Source organism: Brachyhypopomus gauderio, chromosome 14, assembly GCF_052324685.1.
Source record: "Brachyhypopomus gauderio isolate BG-103 chromosome 14, BGAUD_0.2, whole genome shotgun sequence".
Classification (NCBI taxonomy): domain Eukaryota; kingdom Metazoa; phylum Chordata; class Actinopteri; order Gymnotiformes; family Hypopomidae; genus Brachyhypopomus; species Brachyhypopomus gauderio.
Window position 1 is genome coordinate 6511019 of NC_135224.1, and position 27386 is coordinate 6538404.

The 27386-nt window shown below is 44.1% G+C and overlaps 2 protein-coding genes and 3 pseudogenes across 6 annotated transcripts; all 5 read right to left on the reverse strand.

Annotated features, from left to right (window-relative positions):
- Positions 1–41: 41 nt before the first annotated feature.
- intu (inturned planar cell polarity protein) lies at positions 42–17029 on the reverse strand. 5 transcript variants are annotated; one of them, XM_076972014.1, is made up of 16 exons: positions 16605–17029; positions 14354–14922; positions 13676–13761; positions 10027–10230; positions 7626–7744; positions 7274–7363; positions 6922–6999; positions 6363–6543; positions 5995–6048; positions 5805–5867; positions 5232–5474; positions 3116–3661; positions 2346–2440; positions 1843–2032; positions 1502–1641; positions 42–1002 (listed from the first exon to the last, which is right to left on the reverse strand). In XM_076972014.1, the coding sequence occupies exons 1-16, from the start codon at positions 16694–16696 to the stop codon at positions 891–893; spliced, it is 2862 nt and encodes a 953-aa protein (XP_076828129.1). In that variant the 5' UTR covers positions 16697–17029; the 3' UTR covers positions 42–890. The 5 variants fall into 5 exon arrangements, with proteins under 5 accessions (XP_076828129.1, XP_076828128.1, XP_076828131.1 ...); XM_076972013.1 differs by lacking the exon at positions 16605–17029 and adding an exon at positions 15861–16129 and having other exon boundaries at positions 7626–7741; XM_076972015.1 differs by lacking the exon at positions 16605–17029 and adding an exon at positions 15585–15811 and having other exon boundaries at positions 43–1002.
- A 1571-nt stretch (positions 17030–18600) lies between these two features.
- LOC143475811 (small nucleolar RNA U3) lies at positions 18601–18806 on the reverse strand (annotated as a pseudogene).
- A 2660-nt stretch (positions 18807–21466) lies between these two features.
- On the reverse strand, positions 21467–21602 carry LOC143475812 (small nucleolar RNA U3; annotated as a pseudogene).
- An 843-nt stretch (positions 21603–22445) lies between these two features.
- On the reverse strand, positions 22446–22649 carry LOC143475810 (small nucleolar RNA U3; annotated as a pseudogene).
- On the reverse strand, positions 22453–26595 carry trmt10b (tRNA methyltransferase 10B). Its single transcript, XM_076973156.1, has 8 exons — positions 26220–26595; positions 25773–25878; positions 25144–25268; positions 24635–24787; positions 24372–24450; positions 24197–24264; positions 23904–24027; positions 22453–23755 (listed from the first exon to the last, which is right to left on the reverse strand). Exons 1-8 carry the CDS (start codon positions 26361–26363, stop codon positions 23508–23510), a joined length of 1047 nt encoding a protein of 348 aa, XP_076829271.1. The 5' UTR covers positions 26364–26595; the 3' UTR covers positions 22453–23507.
- Positions 26596–27386: the final 791 nt, after the last annotated feature.

The following is a 27386-nucleotide window of genomic DNA, read 5'->3' on the forward strand; positions in this document are numbered from 1 at the left end:
AGCAAATTTGTTTGCATTTATTTGACAATCTTAATTTGATATTTAATAGAAAACATAAATTGATGCATCATAAGTAAACATCTTTCTCCATGTTATAAAATCTCAATAAAGCTGGACCTGAGTCTATGGTTGTTGCTATGCCAACATCATGATTCATTTATTCCATTTGGTCCAGCATAAAAAAGGGGGCGAGGCTGTGTGAGCATAATCGTCCATCATGAGGAAATGTGATGTCAGTAAAATAATGTATTTGTAGTTCCATCAAAATTACATGTTCTTGTATCAACAAAATGAAATATGCAGCATATCTCAAAGCTATAGCTTGCTCGGAGGTCCAGAGCGAGGCAGTGTGAGGTTTTACAGCAGCAGCAGGACACGCCCACCTGTAGACACGCCCACACACACCCACCTGTAGACACACCCACACACACGCCCACCTGTAGTGGAACTACAGCAGCTAGCAGTGATGTGTCCTGCAGGCTGGATTCTGCTCACTGTAGAGAGTGATGTTCTGAGGTATAACTGTTCAGCTTTTTCACCATATTTTTACACATGAATAACTGACTTTCGAGGGCTCCTGAGAACCATTGAGAAGACCTGCGAGATACTGGCCTTAGTGGCCTTATCCGTCAGGAATACAACATTGAGTGACCAGACTACACATCTGAGTTCTGGTCCCTGGACTTGATTATATCACGTACCAGGGCTCGGTTCTGTTCATTGTGCCCTCTCTATTACAATAGTCCACTTTTCAATGCGTGTTCCACATTAGGATTGTTCTTGGTTATGGAAAACCTTTCACCCAGCTGTGTGTAGCAGACTTGTGCTTCCCTGTCACAGGTGCTGCATTATAAATTATATATGTGTGCCCCAGGAATCCTGACCTAGCATCACAGGGCTAAGCCAAATGACAGCCTGAATGCCATCTCCACAGGAACCTCCGGCACCGAATCGTGAAAACACACGTAGAACTCCTGAGGTACCGGTTCTAGAAGCATCCGCCTGCAACACACAACAAGAGTTCTGCGTATGGTTGTACAGAAGAGCAAAGACCAGGGGTGTGTGTGTGTGTGTGTGTGTGTGTGTGTGTGTGGAGAACAGACAGCGTGGCTCTGCTAAATGGCCACCATGTCCGCCGTGCTCTGGTGTGATTACGGGGAGGCCCAGCTGCAGGTGGTCTGTGCTACACTCTGCCCTAGTCACGCTTTCTTTGCACTACATTCATCAGCACGAGACAACAAACAACCCACACTGACAGGGTGACTGAGTTCACTGTCAGTTCAGCTGAAATGGAAAACATTTTGTTTGGTTAAACATCCTCATACAAAAGGCTGGATGTGCTTCAAATAAGGAATACTTCAGTTTCCCAAACTGACTGTTACACATCTAAAACAAAATTCAGTTTAACCACTAACTAGTATGCTGACACATATTAAATCAACCTGTTAATGTCATGTTTGTGTGTGTGTGTGTGTGTGTGTGTGTGAGTGAGTGCACATACCCAATAACCCAATATGTCATGGTAGGAGCAGGTTTCTTGTGGTCAGTCCAGTTCTCAGGTTTGCACTGGAACAGAACACCGTGCTCTCTAACCGGACCAAGACCTCGAGACGTCTGTGGTCCATCACCCCCTCTCCTCTCCTGGTACCACCCACAGGGCGGTTGAACATACACAGAAACGAATACGAGTCACACCTCAGCAAGGCTAACACATTACTGAACACAACAGCGGAGTATCAGGTATTCACACGCTGCAGCAGTCGTGTATGTGACTTCTCACACGGGACCCACTCTCCCACCGCCCCCCCAACCCCCCCTCGCCCCCCCACGCCCCCCTCGTACCCGGGACCACAGGCTCTGCTGGAAGGCGTGCCGTATGGACAGGCAGCAGCGCTGGAAGTTGCGTATGAGAAGCGGGTGGATGGAGCCGCCCAGCTGGGCGAGCTCGCGGTGTGTGGGCGCGATGAAGACGCCCTGCACCGACTCCATCAGGACGTAGTGGAAGAGTGTGTTTTCAATGCCTGCGGTGAGCCTGGCCCACGCACGCGCACACACACACACACACACACACACACACAAACGCACACAGCATGACTTTATTCAGCATCAAGCTCACTTAATCACTTTATTCCACAATTGCAAGGCAGCGAAGACCTTGACATACTGGGAGAGGATGTTAATCGGAGCGGTATTAACTGCATTGTTCAGGACCACGACCTGCGTGTGTGTGTGTATATATATATATATATATATATATATATATATATATATGTGTGTTGGTACTGAGAGGAGGCGGTTTATTTCAGCCCTGAAGGCCAGTTTGTACCTGCAGGCCACCCACTCACCTCAGCGTGCGCTGCATGTCCTCAGACTCTCTCTCCGTCAGACTCTTCTTCAGAGAGCCCAGGTAGAACGGGTTGGGCTGCCTCAACCTGGGGAGCTACACACACACACACACACACACACACACACAAACACACTATTGTTACCAACACTACCACCAAACCTAATGACCGGGAGACCACAGGAAACGACGGCTAGATGCAGCCGGGCCCCGCGTGACCCGCACTGACCTCACAGTGCTGTTTACACTTTTGTTTGTGTCGGGCGGTTTGCTCCTAGGGGCGATTAACCGGGAGAATATGAAGCTCCGAGATCAGGGCGTTCAGTAACAGTGATCCTACACGGCTTCCTTTCTTGTGTTTCTCCCTGTGATTTAGGGCTTACAGACCTACACCGAGTGATCTCCACGTTGGATTCATATCTGAGCCTCCCACTTTGTCCACACGTGTCTCAGTGTGGAGAAAAACACGGAGAAGAGGGGATGAAGAATGACTGAGTGGGCGTGTCTAGAACAACACAGACAAGGGTCCATCTTTAGCATCCTGATGGGCCAAGAACTGATCTGCACGTCCTGCTAATGAAGGAGCTGTACTACAACTCTGACTTCACGCTGGTACGCTAATGTTGGGCCAGTTCAGCTGTGCGCCCCTATGTTAGTGTGTGTGTACAAACAGGCCAATTTTATACAGACAATCATGACTAAGGCACAGATGGACATTAATGGTTAGAAACAGGTCTTTTGGTACTGAAGCCCAAACAGAGCCACACGCACCTTAAAGAGTCCTCCACTGCCGCCACTGCCATCCGAACCCCCAGAGCCCAGCGAGTCCCTGCGTGTGCCACCAGGGGGCGTCTTGCGCATGGCGTCGGGTGTGGTGTGAGGACTGAGTCCCGGAGTGAAGGCCCCTGCGGGCTCCCCACGTCCCTCACTCCCGCTGTCCGAAAGGCTCCTCTGTGGGCTGGGCTTCCTGCCTCTCAGCCCTGCAGAACCGGAGCCTGGCCCCGCCTCTCCAAACAGGCTTCGGCCAATGGCGCCGGGCGAAGGAGGTTTGATGGCCGCCGTCAGCCTGTTGAGGAGAGGAGATGTGCCAGTCCCGTCCGGCCGGTCACGCCCGCCGGAAGGAAGGAACCAATCAGCGCAGGACAGCGATGGAGTGGGCGGGGCGGAGAGGCGGTCCTCGATGGCCGAGTGGAGGCTCTCCAGCTGGAGGAGAGTGGCTTTGACCTGGTCTACGTAGATGGAGTCGGGACCAGGGCAGCCAATAGCAGGAGAGGCACAGCCTCCCGCCTCCAGTAACACACACTGCATGAAGTGTCTCTGGAACACACAGCAGTGCAGGCAATCAGGGACAAACCGGCAAACAGACGAGGGCGAGAGGGGACCCTGCTGGGGGAGGAGTGGAGAGGACGATGCCCGAGAGACGGGATTAAGGACAGGACACGAGAGCTTGGAGAGAAATAACTGAGCGTGTGAAAGCAGGCTGGAGGACGACCACACCGCCACGCTCAAGGCTGCAGACACGCAATAAAGACTGAAATAAAGACCAGAGCTGCCAGGAGGCATCTGTGAGGATATCAGATAAAACAGCGTGGACTAAATAACACACACACACACACACACGCAAACACGCAGGGTGTGCTTTGGAGACCAGTGCATTTGGATTAAAAGGTTACATATGTTACTTTATAAATATACAGTGTAAACTGCCAACATAAACAGAGGAAATTGGAAAAAGGCTGAATGTTTCTTTCGGTTCCTGAGTTGTGTGGGACGCATCATCAAACAGCTTAAAGATATAAGACGAGACGGGAGGCTCCTCCCCTCCACACCGCTGTCTAAGGCCTTGCTGATGTAGAAAGTCTTGTTGCCCATGTTTTGGAAGTTTATGATTATGTTGGACAAAAGCACCTATACGTGGCATGCAGACTAACCAAACATCGCGTGACATCATGTTAGGAGCTCAGAATCCTGCGTTTGATAAATCCTCCACCTCTGAAAGGTGGTGACAGGTAACTGACACTTTTAGAACAACAAAGACAAAAGCTAAAGACACGGTTAAAGACTAGTGAAACCCGTAGGCGTAGTTAAAGACTGGTGACATCCATAGGCGTAGTTAAAGACTGGTGACACCCGCAGGCGTAGTTAAAGACTGGTGACACCCGCAGGCGTAGTTAAAGACTGGTGACACCCGCAGGCGTAGGTCACACTGGGGACACCCGCAGGCGTAGGTCACACTGGGGACACCCGCAGGCGTAGGTCACACTGGGGACACCCGCAGGCGTAGGTCACACTGGGGACACCCGCAGGCGTAGGTCACACTGGGGACACCCGCAGGCGTAGGTCACACTGGGGACACCCGCAGGCGTAGGTCACACTGGGGACACCCGCAGGCGTAGGTCACACTGGGGACACCCGCAGGCGTAGGTCACACTGGGGACACCCGCAGGCGTAGGTCACACTGGGGACACCCGCAGGCGTAGGTCACACTGGGGACACCCGCAGGCGTAGGTCACACTGGGGACACCCGCAGGCGTAGGTCACACTGGGGACACCCGCAGGCGTAGGTCACACTGGGGACTTGTCCTTTCAGCTTTCTGAAACAACTGGTTTTGACGCCACCTTTTTCAACATGTACCCTGAAACAGGATTATTTCAATAAATCGAAACGGATGATCCCAACAAGTCAGAACACATTCATTCACATATTTTGTCATGCGATGCAAAGATAATGAACATGGGATTACAGACCTTTTTTGAATAATTTTAAAAATCAAAATAATTTTTTATTATCTTTCATGTATTGTTCAATGTCATTCACAGTGCTTCACCCCCAACACATCCAGCATGGATACTGCACTGATACATACGAAAATATCACCACACCTACCAGGCCTACAATAAGGAGGAAGAAGCGGCTATGGGGTTGGTGGTAGCCGGGGTGGGGCGATGGGCGGGGCGATGGGCGGGGCGATGGGCGGGACATGGGGCGGTGCTGGGGGAACACCTCCCTCCACACCACCAGCTGGCCCACACGCTGCTCAGCTGCCAGGCCCAGCAGGCAGTAGTGTTGGCAGTACAGACACACGTCCCGCAGGTCCTGCTTAGGGAGGTGGTTCGCAATCAGGTAACCCTGTGGGGGACAGACAGAACAGGGGGGGGTTTCAGGGAAAGCGGATGACATCATGGTGCTGTGGTCTTGTACTCGAGACACTAGACATGACCCCCCCGGTCATTCCAAAAGTACCGTACACTTAAAATCCTTTTTTGGAGTGATTGGAGCCCTGTCTGTCTAATGCTAAATTATGGAACGAGCACAGTGTGAGGCAGTTTGAAGGTAACTGAATCGACCTCTCCTGTTCCTCATTCATTATTCAGCCCTGTGCTTGTCCAGTGGGACGGCTGACGTGCGGTACTGGGTCAGACGGTCCAGGGCAGGAGTCAGACAGGACCGCACCCTCACCTTGTAGAACAGGCAGGAACCCAGCGTGACATACAGACGCCTGATACCAAAGAAGTCTTCAGACTAATCAATCAAAGAGCAGAAGGGAGAAAATGAAGATGAGGTAGAATGACAAGATTAAAATGTTTATTTTTAAATAATTAGCCAAACAAACGACCAAGTGAAAGACTGGTTGTTTATTTTTTCTCACCATGTCACCAAAATCTGAAGATTCAAAGTCTGACAGAACAGTGTCCACCTCGACCTGTGAAACCAGAGAAACACGGGTGAGGAGACCACAGGGCTTCACATCTCCGTCTGTTTTCACAACCCCAACATGTCTGCTTATACCGCAGACATGAGAGTTGACGTTCAACACGTCTGATTTGATTCTTGTCATGGTGCCATAAGTTACGATACCTTTAGACGACCAACTGTAGATCTTGTGTGCTAACCCCTACACACTAGGCCACAGTACATGTCATCTGAGCTAAAACAGAAGCACCCTTATCGTAGTATTTAGGACAGCCACCTCAGACCTTCTAAGCAATAGCAGAAGGTCCTCAGTAGGTCACCTGCCTTGATATCTGGCGGTAATGTGAGCCAGCGTACAGCTGGTAAACCTTCCAGGAACCTTCCGGAAACGTCCTGGGAGGAGGGGCCAGAGCCGTCACTCAAACACGAGGGCTGGATGAGCTGCTGGAAGAACAGGCAGAAGAAATGATCCAGCCGAGAAGCGTGGTCCACTTCACAGAAGGCGCTGCGGAGAGGGGGAACAGAGAGAGAGAGGGAGAGAAAGAAGGGAGAAGGACAGAGAATGGAGAGGGAGAGAAAGCAGGGAAGAATCAGTGAGCCAAAGAGATCCTCAGACAAAGACCCAGGCAAAGAATAAATCAGTGCTCTCTGGTACCCACTCTCTCTGGCTCTCACACACACACACACACACACACACACACACACACACTTTGACTCAAGGTCAGAAAACTAAAAGACCCATTCAGTTGAATAGCAGTTACAAAATGTGTAAAAAGATGTCTGTACATAAATTAGGTCTTAATAAAAAGAAGAGAGAGAGAGAGAGAGAAAGAGTGGCAGAATGTGTGTAGGTTTGGATGGAGCATCTCAGAACACCACCCACCTGTCCAGAGAGCCATACATGACCCTGAGAGTGTGCACCACCCCCTCGATAACGGTCTGCAGATGCAGTAACGGCACCCTGCAGGAGAGACGGGACACACATCACACACACGTCCCGCTTCCACACTGACTCAGCCGAAGCCGAGCCACACAAAGCTTACACAGGCCAGTGAGGCCAGGAGGACACATCGCTGGCGTTTGTAACGGCCGCCCCACCGTAACATGCCCGATCATCATCAAGGACCGTCACGGCCAGCGCAGCGTCAGAACCGACACCGGCGGGCCGCCCTCAGCTGTCGTGACAACGTGCTTTTGCATTGTAACTACGGCTGCGGTACGAGGGGTGTGGCTACCTGTCAGCAGGAAGGCCAATCACCAGCAGGCTGGATCCCTCCTTCCAGTAGCCCACGTGGATCAGTTGCTTCTGGAGCAGCAGAGAGGAGCTACACGCAGGAGCAGAGAACAGGACACCAGTGAGAAGATCCAGAATCCAGCAAGAACCGAAATGTAACGTGTTATTGCCGGGAGAGGGAGCCAGACGGACAGAGAGAGACGGAGGGAGACAGAGAGAGATGGAAGGAGACAGAGAGAGACGGAAGGAGACAGAGAGAGACAGGAGGAGACAGAGAGATGGAGGGAGACAGAGGGACAGAATAGCAGAGTAAAGAGTGTCGGAGTGGTAGAGAAGAATGTGCCTGTGCTCACCTGGTGATCTGTCCTCCGGTGACACATCCCAGCATGTCACACAGTGTGAGGAAGATCCCCCTCACCGCCTTCAGCTGGCCAGCTGCCTCAGACAGCGGGTACTGGTACCAGATCTCCTGCTGCAGACAAGAGACACACGTGGCAAAGTGCAGGGACTTTACTGTATGGCCTGTGATCACTGCTTACAATCAAATCGTGTCCTGTCTCACGAGACATTACACTAATAGAGAATCTCCACCAGACTTGGGCTTCAATCTGTGTTTATGTTGATGTTCCCAAAGAGCCCGTGTCTAAGAAAACTTCACCAGCCTACCAAGGTTTGTCAGTTCTATCAGGTTCTGGTTCTGTTGGTACCGCTCAATCAGTGGTACCATCTCAGAACCAGAGACCATAGCAGAGACGACAGAAAACGCATGTATTATACGTTCATATTGTGGTATGAAACGAAGCGGCAGTTTCCACTACATGTTGGATGTCTGTGAAGAAAAACCCTCCTCTAGTTTAGGGGTAATAATGGGTGGAGAATAGGTGGAGAATAGGTGGAGAATAGGTGGGGTGGACGCACACATTCTGATGTATTCAGAGAGGAAGAAAGGGTGGGAATCTCTTTCACTGAGCTCTGATTAGTATGCAGAGCAGGAAGACGTCAGCTAGACAGCACTTAGACATGTGAAGGCTGTGTGCACGTCTGCGTACGTTTGTGTGTGTGTGGGCTGAGAAGGAAATAGTGAAAGGGTCTCACGGTAGCACAGAAGAAAATGAATACACAAAAGAAGCATTTCACAATGGCCATTCACACATAGGGTTACGCACACACACACACACACACACACACACACATAAGACAGACCATCAAACAAAGATGACTGAGAAATGGAGATACTGAGAAAGGCTAAGATGGAGGCAGCGGATGGAGGCAAAGGGCAGGCCATGGTGGAGCGTGTGGTCACCCGCTATGGTGGTGCCGTACACACACACGTACACACACACAGCAGTGTACACCCCATCAGATCCCCAATGTGTTAGGCAGGTTTAGGAGGGAGAGATGTTGGCACTGGTGTGATCTGTGGTTTGGAGCAGTACGAGCTAAATCTCATGAACGCACACAGCGTCAACACTGAGAAACGTACATCACCAAACTGCAGGAACATAAGCGCTCAAGACAGGACGAGCCAGGAGGCAGCGGGTCTAAAACAACGAGCCCCCCACCCCACCACGAGCCCCCCACCCCACCACGAGCCCCCGTCTCTGTGTGGAGACAATGAACTCATCTCAAGCAAATCAACGCATACGCGACTACATTTGCAACAACATATGTGAGGCAAACATGAACTCCATCTCCCCCGGTGTTGCCTCCCTGTGCAGTGGGGCCGCTCCACACACACTGGACATGTGTGAGAGGGTGAGTGTGAGTGGGTGAGTGTGAGTGGGTGAGTGTGAGTGGGTGAGTGTGAGAGGGTGAGTGTGTGTGGGTGAGTGTGAGAGGGTGAGTGTGAGAGGGTGAGTGTGAGTGGGTGAGTGTGAGTGGGTGAGTGTGAGAGGGTGAGTGTGAGAGGGTGTGTGTGAGTGGGTGAGTGTGAGAGGGTGTGTGTGCGAGTGGGTGTGTGTGAGAGGGTGAGTGTGCGAGGGTGTGTGTGTGTGGGTGAGTGTGAGAGGGTGTGTGTGAGTGAGTGAGTGTGTGTGGGTGAGTGTGCGAGGGTGTGTGTGTGTGGGTGAATTTGTGAAGGCTTTTAGGGTACTTATGAGTTTTAGACATTTTCAGAGGTGCCAAACTTTCCAAGATTAGGCTTAATCTGGATTCTGTGGATTTTTGGTATAACTGAACATGTGAAAGTTTAAACATTAAGTGAGTGTCTTGTGTCATTTACAAGGCAGACTAGCTCTCTGGGAACAGATGTCACTAATGAACAAGCATTGTGCTGGAATTTATTATTTTGGACAGAAATCTCATTTCCTGTTGCTTATAAGACACAGTTATGTGCTGCTAGCTTCTGAAACCACAGTTAGTTTGGCAGTTAGAAACCCAAGTTTGGCAGTGCTGGACTGTCTTATCCTTTTAATCTGTCACCATAATTTGAACATGTACAACATGTTAAGAGATGTGATTACTAAACCTATTTCCTCACTGTTTAATGGCCCGTCAAAATTTCTCAAACAAGGATATATCAAATGTGAACACCCACTTAATCAGAACTCTCTCTTTCTATATATATATCTTTCTCTCTCTCTCTCTCTCTCTCTCTCTCTCTCTCTCTCACACACACACACACACACACACACACACACACACACAGAAGACTAGAGAAGGGAAAGGCTATTTTTAGGGACACCTAAGCCAGCATGCATTAGAGTAAGACTACAATAAAAGAGAAATGGGTCTGAAGGGATCTGAATGACCGACCTCCTCCTGAGGCGACTCCGAGTCCAGTTTGAGTGACAGGTACATGACGATATGAGGTATGTGCGCTACAGACATCTGGAGCTCCACAGTGTCCTCCCCCCAGAGCAGGCGCACCAGCTGGCTGACCGGGGAGCTCCGTGGCCCGGGCACGGCAGGGTCCACGCTGCCCAAGTCAGCACTGGCTGTCTCCAGGGTCAGCCGCACCTGAACAGGGCACAGAGGAGGTTCAGCACCCTCCGATTACCACGAGGGAGAAGCAGGCCTGGAACGGCAGACCTCGTATTTTTATGTAGTCAGAGCCAAACTAAGATCCCCTTACAGTCACCTCTGATAGACTATGGTATTCAATACTGATTAATGAAGCTTGACATAATGTATCCTTTACAAAAATACAGTCAGAGAGGATCTGTACACTATGCACACTGTCACAGTCTCCTACTACATTCTCTGTTTTCATGATCACACTCCAAATACGCTGCAGGCCAAGAGGACTTTCTGTATCTAACGGAGCGCCGCTGGGTCCAGCAGCTCATACTTCATACCATCATCATCATGTGTTTCCTCTTACAGGCGGGAGAGAGCCAGCACGCCGGTGCTGTTGTCCCAGCGTCCAGGGGATTTCATGAGGACGTGATGGGAGAGGGAGCTGAACGCTGACAGGGGAGTGAGGGGCAGTGTGACCGCCACATAGGAGGAGGAGGAGGAGGAGGAAGAGGAGGGGGGGCATCAGATTGAGTCAAAAGATGCTTCCCTCTCCCTGAGACCATAACAAACTGCTCTGTATGTACTCTGCCTCTCCTGAACACATGAGACACGTACAGAGAGAAAGAGGGAGGCCCCCGCACCCCAATCCTGCACAGCTAACTCCCCTACATAGTTTAATTCCATCTCTAATATAACACACCTGCCACTAATCCTCCTTCACGAACATGAAGATTAGTCCAGAAGAAGTGCAATACGTACTGGAGCTGGAACCAAGTCCGACCAAGGGCAGGAGTGAAGTTCTCCAGAGACACGGGGAGAGGAACGAACCACAGATGAACCACTGCACAGTGTTTCTGTGTACATTTCAGCCCTGCGCCATCATTAACTCTGGGGAATCTTTTCAAGGTCAATGGCTTTCCACCCTTGACTTTTGCATTTTGTGTCTGTGTCTCTGGAGGGGATGAGATCCCGAGTGTGCGGGACTTCAGCTCTGCGGGACTGTAGCTGAAGGACCCCGCTCTGCTCCAACGGGACGGTCATGGGGAAGTGTGTGGCCAGGCACCGATACATGACGTTCTACTCCATCTGGTTCCAGTAACACTATGGGCACTATTCAACAACTAGTTTAAACAACACACTGCTTCTTATGTTGCTGAGAACTCCTGCAGGATTTGCACCCTGGAGGTAGGAGTCTCTTTTCTTTGACTCTTCTCTTTCTGTGAGGGAAAGAGCAGGAAAAGGAGCTACTGAAGGCAAAATACGCTACACCTGAACTACACCTGAAACACTGCAGTGCCATAAGTGGGATAAGCAGACTGAGGCACGATGCACCCTGGTCCACATAAACCTTATTGGGTCAGACGCCCCTGCACTACTGCAAAATGTGACTTAGTTGGGTTAAAAGTACATTCCTCTGCTGCTAAAGCCTTGAGCAAGCGCGTCTCCACTGCCGTTACTAAATGTCTGTCTTAGCGAGGTAACAGGGTGGTCCTGCAAAACAGACACATGGTTACACAATACAGAGTGAAGATGACAAACTGGCCTCTCCCTCCCCCCGAGGTCCTTGTAGACAGCTGCAGCAGGACCTGTGTGTGTGTGTGTGTGTGTGTGTGTGTGTGTGTGTGTGTGTGTGTGTGTGTGTGTGTGTGTGTGTGTGTGTCCAGGATCAGTTGCATGAGATGTAAATAGAGGTCAACACTCTGAGGCCCAAAACACCAGAATCTAGTTATCTGACATGGTCCCACCACAGACCGCAACAGCACAACTGTATATACGCACTAAGGACATTTTAACACGCACTAAGAGCTTTGGCCCTTTGTGTGCTGAGACGTGAGAGTACAGTGGGGCCCCTGGGACCAAGCTGAACGTGGGTCACCAGCACCAACTGGGCTCTGCCCCACCAGAACTCAGCACGCTGGAATGTGCCATTTCAAGCGCCACTCAGACCTCAGGCTTCACAACGAGAATGGGATACGGAGGTGGTCAAGAATACGAGGCCACAAGTTATGTTCTCTTCTCTTTCATGGGGTCCTGAGTGACGTCTCTGTGCGTAAGAATGCTGGCAGTGAAACGCACTGCACTACTTCTAACAGTATTATAAAATAATAACAACATGCCTTATAACATAAAGGAGCCGACATGTTGGTCTACACACTGACCAGCAGCTAACAGCACACACACTAAGTGAACTGCTGCAATCACGTTAAAGCTAAACGGTGAGAAAACGTGGCCACACCCACTCTGTGGCTGAAGAAACCAGAGAGTGAGTGAGCGCTCTTTCTTCCTGTGGTGTCACTTTGTCTCTGCACTCATCCTCTAGACTGGCCCTTGCTCTCTTTTCATCACCCCATCTCTCCATCTCCGTCTTTCTCTGTCTCTATGCAGCTGTTTCTCTCTTTTACCCCGTGGCCTCTAAATGCGGGCAGTACTGTGACCACCATGGCTGCCCACTGTGGTCACCCTGCTCTGTAATTTCCACATTCCGTCCTTCTCTGGGCTGCTGAACTGAACGTAGCTTACTCTCGGAGGCACCAACAGAAAAGCCTTCTGGGAAATCATCGGCATCCCATTCTGAAATGTTGCATGAACAAAATCATGGCAACAAATAATAACTCTTATCTTCACATGCAGTTAAGAGAATACCAACACATATTGTGCGTCACAACATTAATTTGTACGTCAAAATATAAATTTGGGCAAAAGAGCCCAAACACTTCTGCAATACGATTACACTGTCAGGCCTTAGCAGTTGCTAGCACGACCATGCCACACAAGTGAAAATCACTAGCACATACAACTAGAAACAATTGTGGGTTTGACCGAGCTGGTCTCTGATGCCTTAAAAAAATGGCTCCTCATTCAGCCAACACGCAAATAGGGCATGCGGAAACAAAGCTCTGTACTTCGGGAACACAGGTCTGTGTTTAAGGGATTAATTTGCTTAGGTTGCTTTAAATAAGCTGTTTTTAATGACACATAATCCTGTAGAGGACCGGTTCCTGAGGAGGCTCTAGCTGCTGGTTGGTGCCTCCCTAACCACAACTACACGCTTGGTCTTCACTCTTCAATTTTAGATTTTCTTGTTTTTAGGTTTGCTGAGATGATGATTTTCCATACCCATCCAAGGCCATTAAAAATGTCTTTCTACGATAAAGCCACATTCCTGACCACAATAAGCTCTGTTTGCTGCTGACGCTAGTATTGTTCTCATAAATAACAAAAAGATAACATTGCAACTTCCTTTCATAACCACAATCTTAATGATGTCCCGTTGTGAATTTCATAAATACATTTTTCATAAGTACTATGAAGAAGACATGCTGCACGTTTCCTTTGAGAATGAACACTGCCAACCTCCTGATTCAGGATGAAAATATACTCAAGAGTCAAAAATGACTCATACTGAATGCTGTGTGGTCCAGTGAAAACACACAAACACACAGACCTGTGTTGGTCCAGGAATACATGACAGAACCCGCTCAATATTCTCTGAAGTAACATCCACATCATCAACAGCGACAAGGACATCGCCTAAAGAAAACAGAGACAGAGAGACAGGAGACAGAGAGACAGGAGACAGAGAGACAGGATGGGAGCCATCAAAGCTGTGATAGTCAAATACTTGGCTATAATCATCATCTTTATCACAAGTGTGGAATGCATTTGCTTAATACGTCAATTAAGTAAACATACAGAAAAGGACGTCAGTACTTTGGCTATAACACTCTGCTGTTAAGATACATTATCTGCTTAGAAAATGGCCTCATGCTTCAGAACAACAAAGACCTCCACCACCTGCCTTTGGTAGATCTGTGTTCCTCTATCTCCAGTATGCAGACGTTCCCTGTCTTATTTCAGATATTTAAATGGCCTAATTGTTTTAGCATGGGCAGCCATTTCAGCATTTCAAAGCCACTCGTAAAGAAAAATAGCTTGTGGTGGTTTGCTCAGTAGTGTAATTCCTTTGGAATGTGAGGAACTGAACTACTGTGGATTTCACTTGCATGGTCTTTCTTGTAAATAAACACACGCTGGGAATTTAATAAAATGATAAAATGATCTATTCTGACATTTCATCTCACATCCAGTCCTTCCAAAGGCTCTGTGGCTCAGTTTTCCTTACCAATTAGGATCTGTGTGCATTTGCTAGCAGGGCTGTGGGGTACCAGACCATGGATTACAAGTCTCTCCCCCACACAGCCTGCCCTGTCCCCTCCCCGATGGACCACTCCCAGTAAGGCCTCCAGCAAGCCCCCTTTCTCTGGGGGAGGAAGGCACACGTTGCCCAGGCGTTTAGGGTTGAGGTAGACACACACGTCCTTTAGGTATGACTGCTGCACCACCAGACCTGCCCGCTGGCCTGTCTGGTTCTTCAAGATGGAGGGCGGCTGCTTAGAAGCTCTTCTGCCTTTTGTGTCTGCCCCTCTTCTTTGTGATGGCTGCCTCTTGCCTCCCAGGATCTTGGCCAGCCTTTTGAGTTTTGGTTCTGATTTTGCACTGAGGTTTGTGCGTTTCCCACTTTGGTCCGTGATTATTTCCGCCTCTTTTTCACTGAAGCGGACGTGATTGGTGGCAGCGGACTGACTGGCAGTGACCTGGGCCAACACCGCTTCCCCCTCGTCCTCACTCAGCTCCAGATAGAACAGCTCACCATTCTTCTGAACGTCATCCAGCCACTCAGGTTCCACATCACTATGATACAAAACAGAGTCCATGTTAGTCTTGCCAAAATTCAACACTTTCAGAAATGTGATATTATTATTTCATCAAATGACCATACAGGAGGACACAGATGTAACAGAGCAGCTCTAAACCACAATATTTTCTTACTCTAAAAAACTACATATGTCGGCATTCACCCATTAGCCTTCTATGGAAAAAGAAACCTGGTCTGGACCATTAAGCACTACCATATGGAGTAAAATTTTATGATTGTAAGTGACCTTCAGATTTAATGCACTGTCACTAATAACATGTTATTTTCCTCAGCAAAATCTCAGAGTAATGTGATTCTTGACTTCTTTGGATTCTATTGTATAAACTGGAATGGTATTCATTAGTGAAACATACATTTGATTTTTGTTGTTGTTCACTCACTAATCCAATTTAAAATAATAAGGATGTCAGCATGAATGTGAACTGAAATAACACAAACAGGACCATCATTCTCCTCCTCTTTTCTTGCTATCCTCACTCAGGCTGATATAAAAATAATTTTAACCACCACAACAAACTTGCAGCCAGTACAGGGCAAGCAGTGTTAAAAATGTCATAACTCCTTATACCTCCCTCATCCCTTCAACACAAAATACTTATACTGCAACAAAAACAAACAGAAAACAGCTGATATCCACCTAGACATACGTTTTGGTCTCTCTCTAAATTAAGCCACACCATTTCTGTGGTGAGCGCTTGGAAACCACGTCCATAAATTCACTAAAGATGGGGAACAGCATATCATTATTTTATGAACGCTGGCTTTACGAATTGGAAACAGAAATTGCCCCAAATGTAAAGACGGCTGAGAAAAGAGAGACTGGACCGAGCCTCGCCCAAGAGCTTTGCCACCACGTCTTCTCTGAGGTCTCTGGTGTCTCTGAGGTCTGGTGGTCTTACTCTGATGGTCTTACTCTGTGTGCTCGGAGTCACTGTAACTCTCTGTATAGTCTCCATCGTTTACTCCAACCACCTCACTCTCTTCGCCTTCGTGGCTCAAAGAACGTGCTGAATGATTCTCTAAATGTTCACCGAACTGTCTAGAGGCCATTCCAACATGTCCCAGCGGCTATATAAAAAAAAGAATAAACAGTCTTTGCTGCTTTTTCCGAAGCGTTTAAGTCTCAAACATATTGAGGAGAAGGGGAATCGCTCGCCATGTTGACCACATACGGGGCCCTCGATAAGCGTCACGTGACATCATATCAAAAACGTGATTGGTAAAAGTTAAGGTTGCCGTGGGAACATAGACGCTGTCGCGTGACGTTCGTTTCAGTGAGCGCGAGGACGCTTCGGCGACTCTAAACGTTCAATAAAAACGTATGAAATGTCAACGTAATAACGCATTAACGCGTTAAATCAACGTGTTTTCGGTTTTGTCAGCGTGCTGCGTACTAGGTTCAGAGACTTTGTTGGCAAAAATAAAATAAAAATCACTGTAAGCAACGTCGCTTACACAAGCTGCACAGCCCGGCTTCAAGCGCAGTGTAATTGACTCCTAGACGCTCAAAGAGACTCAAACTCTGTTATGCGTCTGAATCTCAATGGCAGTAGCGACAGAAACGTCGCCCTGAAGGACATACTATTACAAACGCAGCCCAATAAGTTCATTAGTTAACGTGGATCAGCAATAATATCGTTAAGTCGTGGAAACTCACCTGTAAAGAAGCACACTCCGTACAGAATCAATGTCCTCCAAGTTCGTGGAGACAGATGGAAACGTCCTCCCACTGGAACCGGCACTGAACATTGTGTTTCATGTTTTCTAGCTGTTTCATAAATTACAGACAATCAGAGAACTGGTGCAGTGCTGGGCCGGATCACGGGCCACATTTGTAAAAATGAAATTAAAATCCACTAATCCTTGTGTGATGCTCTGGCCGATAGACCCCATCTAATGAAACAATAAATGTATTTCAAAACGGTTGCACGACTGCGCCGCCTGTTATCTGCAGTAAAATAAAATGTTCTTCGCTTTCTTTCTCTTGCCTGATGTTTGTACTGTTGAGAACTTCTCCAGATTTGTTCTGCTCCGTTCGTTGTGGTCAGATGGATGTCATACCAAGTGGAGAGTGAGAGGGTGCATGTGTTTAGGAGCTGGCGGAGAGCTGTCGGATTGCCAACCATTCACACATTATCTAACCTTTTGTGCTTTTAAACTTTCTTAGTTTAAATACCCAAACTCACGCAACATTATGACCAAAATGCAGCACAATGGGTATTCGGGGGGGGGGGGGGGTGTAATCCTTCATATGTGTCGAACAGGTTGCAATTAACCTCTTAAAATATTTCCCCAAACCTGCAATGCTGACATAATTTTTAACGAGCAGCGCGTTTCCATACTTTTGCTGCTAAAAAAAATTGTAGCTTAAATTGCGCAAAGATTTTTTTATTGACATAACAGCAGAGAACAAGACTGAAAAGTGGAAGATATCTTTCTGCAAAGATAGACTCTCGGATTTACAACGTGTTTTTATTACACAGATTAGTAGACATATTTTAGCTAGCTTCTCTGGATATGTCTGTAGAAGTGCATGAATAAACCCCATTAACGTTAATGATAAACATAATTAATTATCGTGAATAGCGACACCTAACAGTGAGAAACTATAGAAATGATCCCAAGATGAAAATCTATGACTTCAAAGTAGCCTCAAATCCTGAACACGGTAAGCATACACATAGCATGCACATCCAGATAAGTGACAAAACTTTAAAAAAGAGTTAACCAGACATTTCAATCCTGTGAGTTACAGTTAAAGTTCATTGAGCACTCTAGGTTTGTCCTAACTAGATATTTAGACATAATTGTGCCGTAATACTGAGGTCATGTGGTCCGAGGTGACCTTCTATATAGCCAGTGTGTTTTTATTAAAAATATTTAACACCCTTGAGTCAGTGTGTACTGGACATAGACAATGATGTGCCATTTACTGTGATTAATAATTTAAGTCTAGCTCTTATTTATGCATAGAAACATCGGAAATGGCGAATATAATCTGTATCGTTTATGTGCGTGTGTAAACGAGGGGAGTCGGAATTGGGCACAACAATGGTCCGAATTTCTTTTCTGCGTCATTAACATTTTTTTTTCTGTAGGAGACACCTAAATAAACCATTGTTTTCAAAGCAGTATTTGCAATAATAGCAGAAATGTCTTTCAATACAAGAAACTTCAGCATCCCAGAATGCCTTGATCCAATACACAAATCAGTCCGTTTTCATTGACTTAGTAAAGAAGTTTTAAACATAAGTGGTTAACTTCACATTACGGTTGCAGTTCGCAAATTATTTAATTAGAATGAAACCGAACAGAAACCATGATACCAAAATTACAAATAAATACATTTGCTTTGTCATTCCCACTGAATTCAGAATATTTTAGTCAGTTGAAACGGAAGTACGTCTGTTAAACTGGACCCCATGAAAAAACAATGTTATATTTCGAGTTCCTGTGTCCTAATGACTGATTACTGTATTTATTACGTTTTTTTAAAAATAGATTTTCATTGCGAAGTCTCTCAAATTGGTAGAGAAACCAGCACATATCTAAACATATATACACACACACACACCGTTAGAAACTAAATACGCTATTCACGCTTAGATAAGATAGGTCTGATAAAATTAAAGTCTTAACATTAACACAAACACTCCACTCAGTACCCGTTTTCTTCTATAATTCAATAAGAATTAGAAAGCGGTCATCAATGATTTTAACAAGCGAAACATTCGTCAAAACCATTTCGCGCACAGAAGGTTAGATAGCACTGGCATCATCGTGGTGGCGGAAGGAGTAGACTTTCAAATCACATTCCCACATTTAAGTTGGTAGAAATGATCCTTGAAAGTATAGCCCTACCCAGCACTTCCTCGTCTGACAACTTCTTCTAATGAGCCACAAATCAGGGACATGGTAAATGTCTCAGGGGCTGATATGACAAAAATGAGAAACACCAAATGAGTGCAATCAGCCTACAGGTACTGATAATGTATTAGCGATGTCCAATATACTAAAAACGAGACACAACTGCAACAAAATTACACGATATTTTCGGAATCAATTATATAAAATAGCGACTCGAATTTTGTTTTTTTTTATAATAAGTTTTTATGCGTCATTAAAATGTCTTTCAACAAGAAACAGCGATTGTTTTGTGAAGTGTATTTACAACAATAGTAGAAACTTTAAATACAAACAACTTTAGCATCCCAGAATGCTTTGATCCAATACACAAATCAGTCCGTTTTCATTGGCTTAGTAAAGAAGTTTTAAACATGAGTGGTTAACTTCACATTACGGTTGCAGTTCGCAAATGATTTAATTAGAATGAAACTGACCACCAACCATGATACCAAAATTACAAATAAATACATTTGCTTTGTCATTCCCACTGAATTCAGAATCTTTGGCTCTGTTCGAAATAGACTACTACATACTGGATACTGCATACTGGACTCAGTACTGGATACTGCATACTGGTCCTCGTAGTAGTAAATGCAGTACAGTTTCCAGTATGCGACAAAAGCAAAGCATACTACGGGGTCACGTGAACGTAGCGTTGCATGATGGGATGCAGTACACCACGAAGATAGCTCTGTTCGCGTACTGGAAAATTTCATTTTGGTCACATACTCAGGGGTGATAGTGGGAAAAATTCCTGAGCCTGAACTTTTTCTGAGCGGGGGGTGGAATGTTAGTGTACCATATTTAGAATATTTTATAATTAGTCTTTAAATTAATTAATAATAAATAAGTCAGGTAATCATTATAGTGAAATAAAAAACTAATTTCTATTAATATTCTGAGAAAATGCTGTAACCTAAAGATTTAGATTAGACACATTTAACATATTAGAATATGTTAAAAACAGGCATAGTTAATTATTTATTCATTAGTGTTAGTAAATTATAGGATACCAGACAACTCAAAGAAATTATGCAAATAAAGTTTAAAAGAATTACAAGTATTATGATTATAGTTAGTTTTTATATTTAAAATTTAATAAATTTAATAAATATTTTGTGTTGGTTTATGAGGACATACATTTTGTGCTTTTGTTCATGTATTACATCTTACGCCGTAAGGCGGCCAGGATGAACCAGATCATCTGACCACCTGTACCGGCTCAAAAAAAACACTCTTATATTTCTGATAAAAATTTAACTTAATCAGAATAAAGATAAAATACTGAAGTTATCTTGCATCTACCTCTGAAGCTCTTCCGATGTCTGAAATACAGGCGGTCCCCGGGTTACGACGTTGATCCATCGTAAATCGATTTTCGGTGTAAATCGGAACATACGTACATGTATGTACGTAAAAAACGTACTATACGCAGTTATCCTATCCTAAAGCTAGCCTTTTGGCAAATACCTTTATCCATAGCTGCGTTTAACTAATCCTGACGCCACGCACACCAAACACCAAGTTCCGTTTACGACGCAGAACCATTTAGGTCCAAACAAGGCTTTATACAGTAAATGGGAGATGTGTAGTAACCACGAAAAATCGCAACTTGGGAACCTCGTAAGGATCATATTTCGGCCTCAAAACAGATAGCATGCGCGTGCATGTGGTTTATCATTATGATTTGACAGATTCCCCCCCCCCCCCCCCAATTTTTTTTTCCTCGCGGACATGTCGGTACGCCGGAATTCCGGCGTGGCGCCTGAAAACTATCAGGCCTGCATACTGCATATGGCATACTGATTTGGGGCTCGATCAGTACGCCAGTAGTATGTAGTAGGCTATTTTGAACAGAGCCCTTGTCTTTGAGATATGTTTTAGAATTTCATTAATGCAGGATCCTGACCCCCCTCCACTCCACAGATCACCAGTGTCTTCCCCCATGATACGCTGCACCATCTCACAAAATGCTCTAAGAGGCTTGCTCGGTGGTCCTCCGCCTAAATGTGATTCGGTTAGAATGTATGCAGTATCCAAAATAAATCTGAGAAAATATATGAATAACAAAATAAAGAAGGGAAAATTATACATACCAGTGCGTGTCACATACTTAAAGGTAGATATGAAATATTTTATTTATGAATTATTTATTAACTATGTAAATACGCTGTTATTTCACAAAAATTATGACTGCAACATTATTAAGTTAAATATGAAGGTAATTCAACATTTTCTGAATTTTATCTTGACATTTCTCAGGAAATATTATTGAACATGAAATCCGATCCAGTGATTGGTTCTTGCAGGGGGTTTTGAAACGACGTCATCCAAGATCAGCTTTGCGGCACCTCCAGGTGTCGTAAATCAGCTCTGAGACTAACTGTGACACTTAAGAATTACTCCTACACTTCGCTTAAAGTGAGACTGATACTTATGAATTACTCCTACACTTCGCTTAAAGTGAGACTGAGAGGCTTGATAACTAACTTTTTGTCTCAGCTTTTAACTAAGAATTATTTTAGACATAAGTCAATTCTTAGCAGCAATTCTAAGAAGTTTGATCAATACGGGCCCTGATAAAATATGTAAAGTCTTAACATTAACACAAACTCCACTCAGTACCAGTTTTCTTCTATAGGCCTAATTCATTAAGAATTAGAAAGCGGTCATCAATAATTTTAACAAGCAAAACACTCGTCAAAACCATTTCGCGCACAGAAGCGGCGAGGTACTTCATCATTGTGGAAACCGACAAGACGTAACCTCCATAACTGTAAACCTAGCCAACACTTCTTCGTCTGACGAATTCTTCTAATGAGCCACAAATCAGGGACATGGTAATAATGTCTCAGGGGCTGATATGACAAAAATGAGAAACACCAAATGAGTGCAATTAGCCTACAGGTACTGATAATGTATTAGCGATGTCCAATATACTAAAAACGAGACAACTGCAACAAAATTACACGATATTTTCGGAAACAATTATATAAAATAGCGACTCGAATTTTGTTTTTTTATAATAAGTTTTTATGCGTCATTAAAATGTCTTTCTACAAGAAACATCGATTGTTTTGTGAAGTATATTTACAACAAAAGTAGAAACTTTAAATACAAACAACTTTTACTTCCCAGAATGCTTTGTTTCAATACACAAATCAGTCCGTTTTCATTGGCTTAGTAAAGAAGTTTTAAACATAAGTGGTTAACTTCACATTACGGTTGCAGTTCGCAAATTATTTAATTAGAATGAAACCGAACACACACCATGATACCAAAATTAGAAATAAATACATTTGCTTTGTCATTCCCACTAAATTCAGAATCTTTTTATTCAGTTGAAACGGAAGTACGTCTGTTAAACTGGACCCCATGAAAACAATGTTATATTTTGTGTTCCTGTGTCCTAATGACTGATTACTGTATTTACTAGGTTTTTTTCAATAGCAAAGTATTTCAAATTGGTAGAGAAACCAGCACATATCTAAACTATATCATATATATCGCGACAGCGTTAGAAAGTATATATACGCGCTCAGATAAGATAGGTCTGATAAAATAAGTAAAGTCTTACCATTAACACAAAAACTCCACTCAATTCCAGTTTTTTTATTCTATAATTCAATAAGAATTAGAAAGCGGTCATCAATGATTTTAACAAATAAAACATTCATCAAAACCATTTCGCGCACAGAAGGGGTGTGGCATTCATCATCGTGGAGAAAAGGAGTAGACTTTCAAATCACATTCCCACATTAAAAGTGATAGAAATGATCCCTGAAAGTATAGTCCCACCAAACACTTCCTGGTCTGACAACTTCTTCTAATGAGCCACAAATCAGGGACATGGTAAATGTCTCAGGGGCTGATATGACAAAAATGAGAAACACCAAATGAGTGCAATTAGCCCACAGTTACTTATAATGTATTAGCGATGTCCAATATACTAAAAACGAGACACAACTGCAACAAAATTACACGATATTTTCGGAAACTATAAAATACTCGAATTTTTTATAAGTTTTTATGCGTCATTAAAATGTATTTCTACAAGAAACAGCGATTGTTTTGTGAAGTGTATTTACAACAAAAGTAGAAACTTTAAATACATACAACTTTAGCATCCCGGAATGATTTGCTTCGATGAACGTCTCATTCTGTTTTCATAGGCTCAGTAAAGAAGTTTTAAATAAAAGTGGTTCTTTCCACATAACTTCGCAAATACTAAAGTGCACCTCTAAGGACACACCAGAAAAACAAAATGACAAATAAAATACATTTTGATTTCTGTTATTCTAACTAAATTCAGAATCTTATTTTGCAGTTCAAATAGAAGTACGTCTGTTAAACAGGACCCCATGAAAACATTAGCATATTTTGAGTTCCGGACAATTCTCTCGGGTTCTACATTTACATTACATTACTCGGGTTCTCCGGACAATACTCGTAGTAGTAGTAGTAGTAATAATAGTAGTAATACCAAAAATGATAGTTGTTGTTGTTACTTTGCTTATTTTCTTAAGTTGGTTATACAAAACACCAGCCTGATAAAATTATTTCATGAAATGACAAATTTACATGGGTTTTGTATTTTGCCGCTGTAGTTTTTACATAAACTTCAGTTTCTCTAAAACTCCATAAAATGTAGAATTTAATCGGCTATATCAAAGTTTCCTTTTTGTGCATGGCTATTGCTAGAACCTTGAAGACCCAACACTTGAAGACTTGTGCAGGCATCCCTCTCTGATGAAGGGACACTGGTGTGAATGGTGCGCTGGTCAAAGGGCAGCTTGGGGCAAGGCTCAGGAGACACCACATAGCCCTTTCCAGGTGGAAATCCAGCAGTCAGTGCTTTGCTCCAACTTGCAGTGTCCCGATAAGTCAGCAGGATGTCAAACACTATGGAAAAAAACAAAACAAAAAATGTACACTCGAAAGAGATTTATTGCTTGCCTAAAAAATAAATGCACATATGTGTTACGTATCTACTCAGGACTGGAAACCCATGAAAGCAGAGCAGATGTATCATGGTATGTTGGGAGCACACCTTGGTTAATGGATAGGATTTTGGAGTGGAAGTTCTTGGGGTTTGCTCTTTTCACCATGTATTCATCAATGGGCAGCCTTGCCGTGCACACACCAAGCCCTTGTGCTCTGGTGTAGCTTATTCTCTGTTGGAAACTCAACACTCAGTGGAAATCTCTAATACAGCAAACGTACAGAAATCTCGTTTCAAGGTTGCCATTTCAATTTGCAATATCAGAGACCGCAAAAATGTGTTCATCATCAATCTGTTGTTGTGTTGTAGGCAAGTGAATTGTGTAAGAAAATGACACCTACTTTTTGAATGCTTTCATCCACTAGGCCTCCAAGAATGTACACCTTTCCTCTATCTACTTGTTCTAAAGCTGAAATGTCATGTACAAGTCTCAGATTGGGCATAGGAATTACGTAGGTTTAGTCCTCTAAATTTGTTAATTTATTTTCAGCACAGTAAATAATGCATAGCACAAACCTTCACTTGCATCTGGAGTTAAATAAATGACATCTTCGGAAGGAAAGAGATCTGTCCAACTCTTTTCAGTTACATCCATCTGTACTGTCAAAAATTAGGAGCATTAATACTAATCATCACATCTATTTACAACAAATGAATTCTTTATTGCTCAAACTTTCCATTCAGATCTACTCTTCCGCCACTACTAAGCCTTGTTTGGGGCCTGATGCTTGGGTGAATGACTTTATCCATGGCTCGAGTCATGTGCTTTCCATACTGACCAAGTAGTTCAAGAAGCCATCGTTCATTCGGACGCACTCCCTGTGAAGCAGACTGTCCTCTCTCATGTCCGTCAGAAAGAGGTGAAAGGGTTGCAGGGCGTTCTTATTGGAGCCATAGAGTCGCCTTATCTGACTTGCAAGACGACTGATCTCCTTTAAGCAAAGGGACAGAGCAAAGAAATTAAACAACAAACTACACAACACACCATCACTTGAAGATTCACTAGCAAACTTTTTAAAGTATTCTGATATTGGTAGTCTACCTCTAAATGTGAATTTGTTCTCTGTATTTTTCCACACGGCTGCTACAACTGTATACAACTGTTCCCAGAGATATTTATCATTGTTTATTTAGGGTTGACTGTTTGCCCAACGAGTAAATTGTCTGTCCTCTCAGAATACATTTTATATCAGTGTGATTTAAATTGGTAAACTTTGAAGTTACTGCAAAAGAATACAATACAATATATATATATATATAATTTTATTATTTTTTTTAACAGCCTCACTTTGTGGGACATGCAGTCGGTCATACTCAGATCCACACACAGTTGTGGCCCAGACACTTTAGCCTCTTCAAGACGCTCTTTGGCGATCGCCTTGGCAACACGTTTAGTGAACTGAGGCACAACATCTGAGTGAGAAACAAAGCAGGAGTAACACATTGTAGGGAAATTGAAAATGAGTGAAGGGGAGAGAATTTTGACAACAGAATTTCAAAGGAAAATAATAAAAACGCTGTCAAGTTAAAGTATTGGCAGAGCAAATAATTTGATTCATAACATCAGTTGTATAGAAGGTGGGTTAATCCCATCAGCTTACTATTCAGGAATAGATCATATAATTTCATGATATAACTCACTATGGTATTGCAAATATTAAATGTTTCCATTAAACATAAATAGGTTTCAGTAAATAAACTTAACATTACATATTAACACACCATGACACCATGCCAATACTTGTGTACAAATGTGTTTGATTACTCATGACCGTTGGAATCCCAGAGAAATAAAATGGTAGACTCAAATCCAACAAAATTCCAGGATTAACTGAGAATGTTCAGTTAAAACAGTTTAAAAGGCTTGTGTCCGCCTCTGATCCAGGCTGATGGAGCTCCTGGTTGCGGAGTACACACCTTTCTTCTGCATGTTCCGTTTCCTCCTCTGTTTCTCCTCTTTCCTTTTGCTTTTCTTCATTTCCAGCCTCCTCTCCCAGTTCCGCTGCTTTCTCATGACGTTTCTCTGCGTGAATAATATAAGAAACGCAGAAAAAGAAAACACATTGTCATGCAAACACAGCATAAGAACAGAGTTGGCACGCCAGTGGTGTGTCCATGTGTAATTGTGACCGTCTGTTTTGCCAGCCAAAAGCTTAGTCAGACGTTCTTATGAAATTACAGTGCGAAATACATCTTTGTACCATTACTAGAAGCTGTAGCCTGTCGTATTTTCTACTGAATGGACACATATACTGACCACTGCGACTCCATCGTGAACCAACATAGCAAGTTTACCTACTACAGAGTGTCTTACACACTGGGAATACAGTTTTAAACATTAGGGACTACTGAAATTGAACTCACAGAGCATGTTTCCCCTCTCTTTGTATCATTAGAGCTTTGTTCCACGTCAATACTGAGAGACTCAATCATGTCAGATATAAATTCATCACTGAGGTGTATCAGCGGTCCATCTTCAGGACTGCAGCTCTTCACGGTTATATTCATTTGGGAGGCGGAATCTTCCGGTGCGGACTAAGAATTGGGAAAGTTTCATAAAGCAATGCGCCGCAGGGACCCCCTGGATATATATTACTATAAGTACAACACTTGAGCCCGGAGGTAAAAAAAGGAAAACACTGCAAACTCAAACAAAATCTACCTGTGATCACAACAAGAACCGCTGAAACTTTCTGACAAACGACAGCGCATGTGGGTCTCATATTGATGACGTCAGACAATATTTTGCCACAGGATATTTAAATACAAATAGACTTTATGTCATATTTCCTTAACTTTTAACTTGTTATATGTACATATATGCGATCAGAGCAGTCATGTTAAACACAAATGCATAAAATCGTTTTACGAATGTAGTAGATTTCTAAAACAAGAAATTAGTTTACACATATTAACCACTGCACCACCAAAAACCAAATTTTCGTTTAAATGAATGCATGTTAAAACTTGACAAGACCTCGTAAAGAACCCAGTGATATAATGAAGTTAATTTACAGTCAGCGAAACAAAGAAAAGGAGAAAGGAATTAACACAAGGGAACTAATACAGTATTGTGGCGAGGGCTCCCCCAGGTGGCTGGAGAGGGAAGTACGAGTGGTCTGTGTGAGAAACTTAAATCAACGCGGTTTAGATACACAGGATTTAAATACATAGGAGAAATGCAAAAACGACAATGACAAAATAAACACTGTTATTATTTAACTTTATGCTACTCTAGAATAATTTTTAACCAAATACAAAGTGGTAACGGCTTATTACAAATGGTATACCAGTATTATATTATATATTAAAATGGCATATTATAATAACCCTTCATAATGGGAAACCTTGACATGTATGGTAGTAACATGGGGAGAGTTGTAAGACTATCACTTCCACCCATCACGGATAAGATAGGAGTCAAATGATCATTCCAGTATTTACCCAAATCCTCCCTGATACCACATGGTGAATATCAAGGCTGGAAACACACATGCAGATTCCATCGAGAAAAAACAGATTTTGAGGTGA